Source organism: Bolinopsis microptera, chromosome 6 (genome assembly GCF_026151205.1).
Source record: "Bolinopsis microptera isolate Bmic1 chromosome 6, MBARI_Bmic_1.0, whole genome shotgun sequence".
Lineage (NCBI taxonomy): Eukaryota > Metazoa > Ctenophora > Tentaculata > Lobata > Bolinopsidae > Bolinopsis > Bolinopsis microptera.
In genome coordinates this window covers 18,251,737-18,265,065 of record NC_087077.1, presented here as the reverse complement: position 1 = coordinate 18,265,065, position 13,329 = coordinate 18,251,737, and the positions used below count along the sequence as shown (strand labels likewise).

General features: G+C 35.5%; 1 protein-coding gene across 1 annotated transcript in view; it reads left to right on the top strand.

Annotated features, from left to right (window-relative positions):
* The window catches only part of LOC134816264 (E3 ubiquitin-protein ligase RNF13-like), an 87,852-nt gene that overhangs the window by 56,687 nt on the left and 17,836 nt on the right, over nt 1–13,329 (top strand). Inside the window, exons 2-5 of the mRNA XM_063825024.1 lie at nt 6,626–6,674; nt 6,901–6,960; nt 7,231–7,320; nt 7,533–7,679. Of these exons, the coding sequence (XP_063681094.1) occupies nt 6,672–6,674; nt 6,901–6,960; nt 7,231–7,320; nt 7,533–7,679 (300 nt within the window). The 5' untranslated portion in view covers nt 6,626–6,671. The remainder of the gene's footprint in view (nt 1–6,625; nt 6,675–6,900; nt 6,961–7,230; nt 7,321–7,532; nt 7,680–13,329) is intronic.

The following is a 13,329-nucleotide window of genomic DNA, read 5'->3' as shown; positions in this document are numbered from 1 at the left end:
CAACGAATAAAATATGAGCACCCATACCCCTTGGGAACCCTAAAAGCTGAGTAGGCGGGTTTATTAACGACCGGTGAAAATGTGGTTCGGGAAAAATATGGCGAAATTACCCTAAACCCACCACTTTATCCCGGTCATAATAATCCCGAGTAAGGTATTGCAAATGACTTGCATTTTTGGAATGTTTCGAAAGAAGTTTTAACAAGAATTGAAGGTACCAGTTATATCATTAATAAGGAAAAACACAATGATTATCTGTGGTTTCATCCTTATGTAGCAAAGAAACGTTTTATAAATCTTTACTCCACTGGGAAGTATGAATAAATTAAATTTTTTAATGTTGTTGTTATTCATGATTGATATTTGATAAATTATTACTTTTAAATTTGATGGAGAAATAGTTACTATATATTTTTCAATGTAGTGCAATGATATTTTGTAGACATTAGTGATGATGTTATGTCATAATTTTTACTTACTTACTTACTTACTTACTTACCTTCAATTCTGCTAGACTTATTATTTGTTTCCTGATCTGTATCTCTGAGATTCATTCTGTTTAAAGTTTTTGAACAACTTGTTAGACAACATATTATGAACAACTTGACAATTGGAGAATAATATATCTGAGCACCAGCTTGAACTTGTCATTTGTGAAAAGTAAATCCTATTTGTCGAATTTAATTGAGACTTTTGACGATATTTCCAGTGTACCAGTTGGTTTGTTCCATTTAGACTTCTCAGAGGCATTTAACATCGTTCCTCATTAGAGAATATTGTTCAAACTTGAGAACTTTGGTATTACAGGAAATGTTTATTGTTTTGTATGTGATCAAAAATTTTTTATCTGACAGAATTATTATGCTATTAATGTGCAAGTAGAAGGAAACCTTTATGGTATCCGAAAAGTGTTATGAGGAGTACCACAATTACAAGGATCTGTTCGAGGTCCCCTCCTTTTTCGTGTTATTTATTGCCGATCTTCCTGACTTGGTTCAAAATAAAGCTAAATTATTTGCTGATGACTTTAAATCAATTGGCAATGCTGGTTGACTCAGTTATTCGAGGGTATTGGCACACTGCCAAAAAAAATCAAGCGTTACATTTCAGCCATGCAAAATTAAAATGACATATTTTGATATACTAAATGATAAATGGTACTGCAATATAAGTTGCTTTATGTTTAGCCGGATGACAACTAACTAAAAGAGAAAAATAAACTTGATTACATAATAATTAATTCGGCTGAACCAACTCGTCATAGCAAAAGCCACATTAACGTTGGGGCCGTCTGCAGTGTAAATAATTATAAGATAAATCTAGAATATTTTAAAAAGATAGAAACTGTATTAAAAAAGCATTAAAAAAGATAGAAACTGTATTAAAAAAGGAATTCATTGTTATCATCATCACTGGAAAGTGTCATCCCCCAGAAGACGAGCTTTGAGGTCTCCTAGATTTGTTTATGTAAATTTTGATATTTTACTGTACTATTTTATGTTGTATATAATTTTACGGACGAAATGATCCCAGGGGGGACTCCCAACCCACCGCTTCGGCGGGTAGTTGACGCACCATTCACAAGCAAGAGCCACTTTGGTATACTTGCTGTGAGGTGTCTTAGCGTCTGATGAGGTGATAAGTTGAAATGAAGGAGATAATTATTTGGAGAATAAGAATAAGTATAATGGTTATATTTGGTTTCATCCCTATTCAGCAAAGAAGAAGATTATCAACTTGAACTATGTCCTTTTTTAAATAATTTTATTAAAGTTATTTATTAAAATTTACAATTAAAATTATCAAGATATTATTATGAATTTTTGTGATGATCTTATGTATCATTATATTTGGAGTTGATTTGATTTATCACCTCAACAGACAGGTGAAGGTGAATGACTTAACTCCCTCGGTAAACTTCAATGAGTTCTTGGACTGCTTCAATGAAACACTTGATAAACACTGTAAGCTTGATGTACCAAAAGTTACCAAAAGGACTCCCAAACTCAACCCGTGGATTACCGATGGAATCATTGTCTCAGTTGAAAGAAAACATGAACTCTGTAGAGACTGGTCAAGCACTGTAACAAATAGAAACCCTGAGGGTAATGTACTGCTCTATAAAGTCTTCAGTGACTACCGAAGAATGCTTAAAAGTATTATCAAGGTCGCCAAACGATCCCAGTGGAATAAATTTTAAATATGACTAGGAATCCATTTTGGGAAGAAAAAAAGGCTATATATTTTTCGGCCGCTTTGCGGCCGACTTGTCACTGGTCAGCTCTTCTCCCAGGTCAAGATTAGTTTGAAATGCTTAGCGTATCTATTAGAATAATTACCGGATGAATATGCAATTGCAAATTTTGAAATTAAATAAAAAATTTCTGAGAATTCTTTAATTTATTTGAAACGCAAGGAAATATTTTTTAAAAGAAGTATACAGCCTAGCCCACTGACATATCCACATTATACCTCATACTAACTCGGAAGATCGAGTTATAAGATCTGACTCTCATCAGCTTGATGAATGATTCGCTACTTCGAAAGTGGCTTCGACCTTGTGTCGATATTTATGGCCTGACTTTGGATCTGAAGCTTGCTTCTGCCAGGTTAGATACAATATTGGACAATAAACAATGATAAACTTCGGACTTAGGGATAGGGATGTATAATGGAGGGGGTTGTCTGCACTGTACTTTAGATGATCTAGGATGTGAAACTTGCTTAAGCCTAGAACACACGAGTTCCCCTGATATAGTAGCAATGGCTAGATTCACTTCCTTCCCACTTGCACTGTTGTTGACTTGTAGCTACAATATTAAATTGATTCGTGGAAATCGGTCTCGGATGTGAAGCTTCCTTAAGCGCCAAACCCTGAGAATACTGTATTACTCGAACTTCGAGAATTTTCTAAATGAATCTAGACTAAAGGAGCCAACTTGAATCCATAAAATTTTGAATGCTACATTTTAAAATACCGCTCTATATTTACACCGTTCACCAGTTAATATGGCTGGGAGGATTGGGAGGATTCATATTAGATTGTCGATTGTTTAAGATTAACTTGATATTTTAGCGTATCAGAGCTGAAATTTTTCATGACTATTTCAAATGACTATTTTACATGACTATTTTTTCATATTCCGGGATGTTGAGGAAGGAGGAATGGATAGCTCGCGTTTTCTGCGCGTTTTTTGGTGTCTGAATGCGCAAAAAATAGTCAAGCAATCTTATAGGTAAGAAATAGTCATGGAATCTAGGAATGCGCTCGATTCGAACTTCGAGTCGATAAAATGATGTAACATCGCGTTATCCCTGAGAGCGACCAATTTTGATTTAATTTTAAATTAATGCGAATATTTTTTCCACAAGAATCTTTTTTTACCGGTTATCAACAAATTTTGACTAGGTGTTAAATTCCTGGACGCCTGACTATTTGCCACTGGGCAAACGATCGTACTACTGCAATGAAATCCATAAAAATATAGAAAACAGCAAAAAAACGTGGCAGATAATCAATGAGCTCAGGGGCAAGAAAAAGAAGCAAACTAAGCCTCCCTTTATCATAAACAACGAACGAATCATGAATCGTAGAGTCATAGCCAATGGATTCAACTCCTACTTTGTTTCTATTGCCCCTAAGCTCAATGAAACACTTAGTAGCAGTGAGGCCTCTGGTTTACCAATTCTCCCTATAAAAACATTCTATGATTTCCTTGGAAAGACTAATGAAAAATCGATTATGTTAGAAGACTGTACACCTTATGAGATAACGGAAATAATAAAAGGATTTGAAAATGGAAAAGCAAGTGATATTCCTGTTAGTGTAATCAAAAGATCATCTCACGTAATTACACCGATCCTTAGTCGATACATCAACATCTTAATGTCTAATGGCACGTTCCCCGACGTTCTAAAGACTGGTAGAATAACTCCTGTATTTAAGAATGGAAACCCTGAAGAGATAGAAAACTACCGCCCAATCTCTACTCTCTCTATATTTGGTAAAATCTTTGAAAAGATCATTTACTCAAGAATATATTCGTTTGCTAGCTCACAGGGTATAATATCTAAAACACAATTTGGCTTCAGGCAGTCACACTCTACTTCACATGCAGTTAATCACTCAGTAAACCTTATAACTGAATCTCTAAAACTTAAGCATCATGTCTTAGGCATATTCATAGACCTTAGCAAAGCTTTTGATACAATAGATCATGGTACATTACTTGTCAAATTACAGGGCTATGGGATACGTGGGGTGGCAAATGATCTTACAAAAAGTTACTTAACAAATAGATCACAATATACTGAAGTTGTTGGTGAGAAATCTGACGCTCTGAAAATACAGTTTGGAGTCCCTCAGGGTTCGATTCTTGGACCTCTCTTATTTCTCCTATATATTAATGATATCGCCAACAGCTCCAGTTTGGGATCATTTGTCACCTTCGCTGATGACACCAATATATTTGTGACTGGGAAATCTAAAAAGGAGGCATATATGCGTGGTAATTCTCTTTTAGCTAGTTTATATTCTTACATGCGAGCAAACAAACTCCATGTCAACATGTCTAAATGCTGTTTCATTCACTTCAAACCAGCATCGTCCTCCCAGACTGACAATAATTCTGAATATACTCTAACCATTGATAACTTTCCAATAAAACAAGTTGCATCTGCTAAGTTTCTGGGAGTCGTCATCGATGAAAAGCTAACCTGGGAAGAACATTTAAAATCACTTAGGCGTTCTCTCAGCCATGCAACATCAACTCTCTGCCGCCTACGCTGCTCCCTCCCAGATTTCTTACACCGCCAGTTGTATTACACTCTATTTGAATCACACCTCTCCTATTGTATCACGGTTTGGGGTGGGGCAGCCAAAACTCGTATAAGTTCTGTATTCAAAGCACAAAAATATTGTCTCAGGGTACTGTTTGGCGACAGGGAGGCATACCTAGATAAATTTAAGACCTGTGCTCGTGCTCGACCGTTTGGCAACCAAAATCTGAACAAAAAATTTTTCTTGAAAGAGCACACGAAACCTTTGTTCAAGGAACACGGAATACTTGCCGTCCAAAACCTGTACACTTACCATTGTTTCCTTGAGCTCTATAAAATCATGAAATTCCGTGCTCCGATTTCCCTCCATGAAAATTTCACCTGCTCAAGTAGGAAACCCACCCTTATACTGAGCCAAGCAGACCCCCCTGACAACTTCAATAGCAGAACGGCTCGTATTTGGAACGTAATTGTGCCTAAGCTTGGTATACGTGATCTGACTACTGTCTAAGTGTGGCCTGCCTGAAGTCTAGGATGAAGCAATCACTGCTCGTCAACCAGCATAACCATGCTGATCTTGATTGGACAAACAAGATTTTGAATGCTCTAATCTAAATTTTGACATTAAGTCTACCCTAGGGTCCACACATCCAAAATGATTATCTTGAAATTGAAAATTAGCTGGGTGTGCATTTTCCTTTGTCTTACTAACGTGTGTGAGCACAGTGTAGTGAGAAAGTGTTTTTAACAGATTTATTATTAGACTTAGGATTATGATTTTTAATATATTACATTGATATAAGATTTATTTTTGATAGGTACTTAATAAAGTTGATGAATTTCCCTCCCTATTAAAATTTTAAACCCATTTAGTGAAAATTGATAAACAAAGATCTAGATATTGATACATATTATAACCAACATTGCTTATATTCTGCCTTGTAAACAAAGAGCTAATCTTCTTAATGCCTTCTTCCTGTCCTAAAACTAAAACTTCATCCTATTAAAGTAAAGGCCAGTTGTTACCACAAGCTATTATACCGTCCCTCTCAAAAACATGCCTCAGCCTCCATCAAAAACAATTTTAGTTTTCAGTCGCTCTAGTTTCCAAAAATATACCGAGCTAGTGTTCTGGTGTGCACAAAAGCCCCTAAGCCCGTGCATTCCTTGCCCCGCTAGCTGCCAGTCCTTGACAAACTTCCAATAGCAAAGATCAACTAGTCATTTACAAATTCAGCACTATACAATTTTAATTGTTTTAAATATTTGACTTTGTAAAATGAGCTAAAACATTGATTTATTAGTTTCATTGATTTATTAGTTTCATTGACACATTCCAGCGATGATGATCATAATAAACTCTTTTTTATTACTATAATACTCAGAACACTCATAATGAAATATTAAAACAAGTCATTCATTAAGCACGGGCAACATCTAAGTTATTACTTTCTGCTGACATTTTATAGCTGTTGTTGTTTTTTATATTATCACATCTTTAATTTTACTCTGGGTTGGGTCAGAAGTCTATTCTTTGATTTTATTAACTTCAAAGGATTTTAACAATTTTAGCATTACATTGTCAAGTATTAGTTGCATAAGTGTCGTTATTAGTTAATGATAATTGATATTTCTTAATTGATCAACTTTACATCTCACCATGTAATCAGGTCAACAAGCTCGAAACTGGCCTGAGCCCTTTGGACAATTTTTTTAAATCTGCATTTTATCATCAGAGACCATTACTGTCACTAAATTTACTTAGGATAATAGCTAAATTGCTATAAAATTGTGCCACTTCTCAGTGCTCACCCATCATAATAAATTAACATCCTTATCTGGTTTTAGTAATCTACCTTTATGGAGTAGCAGAAATCCAAGACCACTCTTCTATGGTAAGACTATAATTAAGAAACCTTAATAAATTTATCATGACATTTAGTAGTACTCTAATCGTATATTATATTGATGTTTACTTTAATTTTTATATTTATCCTGACATTTCCATACTAAGTGTTGCTTGAATGACTTCGTTGGGTATATTTAAATGTCGAAGCGAGTAATAAATGTTCGAATTTATTATCAATTCAATCATACCATTTTTAACATATACATTTTCAGATCTTGTCAGCTGTTATACTACTAGTGGGCATTGTATCTGTCGATGGAGCAGTAATTGGGGTTAGTTTGAGCCTAATTACTTGAACAATTATAAATAATAGTTAGAATTATTGAACGATTAAAACTTTTATTGGTTGTGATTAAAACTTTTATTTCTCGGTATATCCAACATATTATTGCATACCAATTATTACAGTAGAACTTCCATTTACCAGCCTTTCAACACTGGTAGAGGACAAATGGCTTGATAATTGGTTCCACATGGTAAATCAGTGTTTGTCCCTGTATTAGCTATTAGTCCCTGAAAATTCAAACATTTGTTTCTCTCAGAGTCGAGTTCAGGATCAGACTGGGATTGTTCAGACGTTTCTGAGCTACAGATCTGCTATCGGACAGGCATTATCGAGAAAAGGAGAAGAGGTATTTTAAAAGGAGCAGAGGTATTTTACCTACATGTGCTAATATCAACAATAGTGTATGATATTGGCACTTTGGCAGATTTCACAAATTGGTGGCAAACACATGATACACTTTTCAATGTGCTTTTAATGACGCAATTTATATTGCAATGTAATAACAATGATATCAACCATGTAATTTACTAATCACACAGTAACAACACAATACCACAGGGTTTGCTGGTCCTAGCCTCCAAATGGAACGGAACTGAGCCTAACGAGTACGCATGTGACCCAGTGACACCTGCTCACAAGAGAACCATCTCTGGGTACCCCTGGGTACTTCTCATCAGACGAGGCATCTGTGAATTTGCTGACAAGGTTAGACTTGCTAATTGGCATTGTAATTACATAATAATTAGGTTGTCTATAAGATGTTGTTAACGTTAATTTATTTATTACATATAATTATCATTACATAATCATGTCAATATTATATATTACACCGTCATCAATGTTTTCATTTAAAACATAAATTTTATGTACGAGATAATACACATTACACATAAAAGTTATCCTGCATAATGTATGCATTATCACCCACAATCTGCATATAATAATCTTATCACAATAATGTTTGCAAATTTCTTGTACTGGCTGCCAGTATTCACGCGTTGTGCTACAACTAGTCCAGTGAGTATGTTTGTGAGTAGCTGTGTAATGAATATATAATACTGTCATAGAAGACCGCTCTCTGATCTTATCTTATAATGCAATTGTTTGATATTTTGCTGTAGGAAACAGTACACTACTAATGCCATTGAGGACATGTGTATTATGTATGCAATGTAGGCACAATGTAGGTACCATGTAGGTACCATGGCCATGTAGGCACAATGACTCATTAAGTAGCAACTCTGCTGTGTGTAGTGGGTAATTACACATTAGCTTATTACTCCAGCAAGAAGTGGTTATCTCTCTGTAGGAGCGAATAGGAATCGCTTAATAAGAATTTATCTATAGTTTATAAACGTGCTTCACCTAATAAATCTATAAATAGATTAATAATAATTACTATCAGTTCTTGTGCAGGTAAAGTACCTTTAAAGGTAATTTATTTTTGCGGAACTCCGGCGCTGTAATTTCGGAGAAAAATGTGATATTGAACCCCAAGGCATAATCAAAATGGTACACGCACTCTAGTTCGACAGCCAGACACGTACGTTCGTCAGCCAGAAATCATCAAACTAGAGTACGTGAATCTTTCAAAATTGTCCCTTGTAACGTCATATATATAGATCTGTAGTCTGGCACACTTAGTCCATGAATTAATTTAATGAAAATAGGCCAATGTTTTGTGGTGCACCTGGTTGTTGTGGCTAACCACTGAAACCTGAAGCATGCTACAGAACGTTGCAGCTGGGGCGGCCATGCTTCAGGTGTTTCTTAATTTTTATATTTAGAGCTCATTCCAAATCATTAAATTTTTTCAAAAAGTTTACTCCTTTATTATAAGGATGTAGCTAAATAAATATAAATTTGGCTTATAGGGAAACTGATAACTTCAATATTAACTGCTCAAAAGGATCGTCATAACGGTTTAAGCGATTGAGTGGTAAAATTTGATAAAGCTAGGAAGACAATAAAACTAATTAGGAAGTGGAAGAACAGCACATGTGTCTCCCTCAGTACCTACTAAGTTTCAGTAGCAGTATTAATTCAGTTTCAAGCAATATTGTTGGAATGAGTTCTGTCGAAGCTTGCTCCAAGGAATAATATGAGATTAGTCCTCTTTTAGCCTGACAAGTGTCATGTCTCAAGTATTCGCAGAAATAAGGTTTCCCAGAAAATGTGGTTATGTGGATATGTTAGAGTAATTATTGTAACGGTATTATATTAGAACCAGACAGAAACAAAGTGTGAAGGGCCTGAACGGAACCCATCGGTTGCTCATATATTGGTATATTTGATCATGCCGGGAAGATTTATATATTTAGATGAACAAATCGCAACTTGCAACCGATTTTAAGTATTAAGAGGTTACATTTAAATTTTAACATCAACATTCAACAAGCTAAAAATCAACGTAATTTTAATTGCGTAGCTCCAAATACTCATATCGATCATTTCACAAGTATTAAGAGAATAGTGTGACAGCATGTCAAGTGTCAACCGGTTCTTTAAAGAGAAGCTGGACCTAGATGGCCCACGAAGGGATAGCATGAGGATACTCTGCCTGCCTTTGGGGTATGTCAATTGGCAACCCTGAAGGAGGTTGCTGCAGTTATCTATGTGGATATGATGGAGGTTGTCAAAGTTTTCGTTGACGGAGGGGTAATAATCCTGCAAATATTGCCCTCTTAGTTGTGTAATAGCTGGGCACTGTCCAAGAAAGTGCGAGACAGTCTCATCTTCATACATAGGGCAGGCACTAGTGCTGGCAGCCACTAGTGCTGGCAGCCACTAGTGCTGGCAGCCACTAGTGCTGGCAGCCACTTGTCAGTACTGCGCATCTCAACTCAGTTGAGTCGTTCTACTGTAAAAAGTAGATAAACTTAAATCTTTTTTATCTAGGAAACGTTGCGAATAATTATTATGAAATAATCAGTACAACCTTGAAACATTTTGAGCTGAATGTCTTAAGATGTCAGCAAAGTAGCCTGGTTGGATGAATTTTGATAACAGATTTGGCCAAACATTGTCTTCTTGACTTCCTGAATAAGATTTTCTAAGAACTCTCTGAGATGACGCAGTTTTATTCATACAGTCGGAAAAAATACATTCGCAGTAAGCAATCACTCAAATTGAAATACGGTTTCCCAGAAAATCCCCTCATTGTTATGTGAACACATGACACATGTGCTCATAGTTTAACCGATTATGCAATGAAGATCTATATATTTTAATGAACAAATCGCAACTTATATTTCATAATACTGCTTCTTAAATCATGAATACGATGTTGTAACATTGAAACGTCGACTATTTCCTATTCCTTAAAAAGAGCATTTTTACTTGTCGCAAAAACGGAATGACCAGACATTTTTAATCATAATCATAATATGCTTCCTTACAAAATGTTCTACTGCTTTTAAAAACCAGGAAATGTTTTTTTGGGTTGGCAGCCACTGAATGTTTTAAAATGTCTTAAAATTAGCCAAGTTGGAAGAATTTTTGATAACTGATTTGGCCAGACATTATATACCTAACTTCCTGATTAAATTTAATCATTTTCCTAAAATAACCTAAAACACGAAATATCACGTGCCACAATTCACTAAGGTTTATCGTAAAGTTGATGTGAAGTACTTATCTTTGTAGCCTTATCACAAGAATATCACGTACTATCTCCTAGAGTTGATGATATGAAATGATACGCTTATGATTTCAGGCACCTTATCTGCAATAGTTTCGAATTGGAGGGTTTTTAAAGAGAGGCTCAGCCTAGATGACCCAGGAGAGAATAGCATGAGGATGCTTTGCCTGCCTTTGGGGTATGTCAGCCCTGAGTGGGGTTGCTGTTGGTATTAAGGTGTATAATATTTTCCGGAAGCTATTTCCCCGAAACGTCGTGGACACTGGTAACCGACAATGTCCCGTGAGTGTTGCCAGAGTATTATGAGGACAGACTGCGGTCACCTCAGAGTCACGCGGAGTTTCAAAACAAATAACAACTTGCGCACTATATATTACACACTATATTGTATCAGCACGCGTATCACATTACATTTACTCATTGTTTCATCCAGAACAGGGAAAAATGATAACAAATAATACCTTGGCTTAGTTATCGTGCCGGGCTCGCCCTCCGCTTATCGCCCATAGCACTCAGCAGCAGAGGGAATAATTGTATTATAATGGGGGGTGATGTAAAGTGTTATGAGTGAGATGAGTGCCAGCCTTGTTCAAGGGTGTGCCAGCCTTGTTCAAGGGTGTGGAACAGGGTAGTAGGCAGTAGCATGTGAAGTCAAATGAAGCCGGGCTGTTACTTCCGTATGTGTGTTGTTAACCTTTCTTTACTTATCTAAGTGAATCAAACCTTTACCTGGTACTACTTGCTAGGTGGAACAAAGTTTCACAGTTTCAGTCATTTTAAATGATAAGGTAGATAGATTTGGTATCTAGATACTGGTTGCGGACTGGTGGAGTTAACCATATTTTTTAACACGTGAAAAGGTGAAAGTGATTAACGAATCAGCTTCCAATATGGACCAATTATTATTAAAACACAGAATCACTGCCACTTGTTCAAGAAAATTCATTCCACCTCGACGCCCCTCGCCACAAATATTCGGATCTATTCACTGACATGATACTAAACATGATTTTTCAGAATTGTTTGACCTGCATCCATTTCTTGGAAAAAGTTAGACATTACGAGAAATGGCCTCTATATAATATATATATATTATATAGTTTCTATTTACGAGCTTAAATCAATTAGGCGGCATGATTTTTAAATCCGGGCCAATCTGGGAGGTCTTTTATAGGTCTTTATACCCCCACGTATGACGTACACCCACTTGCCTACTTGTACGTGGGAAAGACGTCCTTCCTACACCCCTCTTGAGGCCCATAAACCCTGAACTTAACCAGACATAGCACGTCATTAAAACAATTTTAAAATTTAAAATCTGGTAATATTATCACTGAAGTGGTTTTTATCAGTCGTAGCACGATTTTCTTATCTCTACAGATAGTACGTTTTGTGCATTAAAGTATATATTGATAGGCCAAAAGAGGACTAATCTCATATTGCTGAGTGCATATTATTAACTGCATCAGTTATGTACAATTAGTACACGTTGAGCTTACTGCTGGGTGTACTAGACCATGACTACAAAGACATTCCTCTTGGTAACCATGACTACAAAGACATTCCTCTTGGTAACCATGACTACTAAGACATTCCTCTTGGTAACCTGACTCAGTAATATGAGATATATTATATTATTATATAAGATATTTGACATCTTGAGATCTCAATATGTGGGAGTCAGCTACAAGTTATTAATTCTCAGCTCAATAAAGCTAGCCAGATTGTACACTGTAGAGTAGAGTCTGTACTGCTGTGTACATTATGGTATAACCATATCTGATATTCACTCCGCCTCCCCAACTGTCATACTGTATTATATCTACAATCAATATTCTTATCTACTGGTATTGTGGATCCTAGCCCATCATATCATATCCTGTATTTATACATTACACCCCCATACATACTGATTACACCTAATCTAAATACATTATAAATATGTGTATATACAGTACACCCCTATACATTACACTTCAAATGTGTGTTAACTGTTATCTCTTGGAATGATTTTCCATCGTTATGCTAAGACAATATCAGATGTATCTGCATTTAAAGCGCCTGTTATTACAATGTAAACCTACTATGATAATACATCAGAAATTTACCACCGGCCAATTTTATCAAAGTTAAATGATAAATCATGTTAAAATGTAGAATGCAGATTGCAGTATCGAAAATGAAATATTCATCTCAATTTCAGAACAATCTTGAGTTGTAAATGCTCTTAACACAGTATTGACTCATATAAATGAAGAAATAAATTCTGACATTACACGCTTCGACATTAAAATATACCCAACGAATTTGTACATTAAAGTCAGATCAAAGCGAGATATAACACCCATTAATTACATTACATGAACTTAATTTTATAGATACAATGTACAGACTGATTGTATTACATTCGCTACATGACACCTAAATATAAATGTATACGCATCGTTAGTCGCAATAGATTTAGATTGTGAAGTTTTTAATTAACAGGATATTGTATATTAATTAATAATTAATAAATTGTTGGTTAATCTACAATATCCTGATTATGATGGTGACATGATTGATGATATAAATCTGTTCATTAATTCTACTTTACAGTCTATCAGTATTACAAGATATTATCAGTATTAAAAGATATAGTGGACAGTGTCATTACCTCATTATGAGGTAATTATACGAATATTACAAGCCTAATTTGTTTGTTTTCCCTTCGTT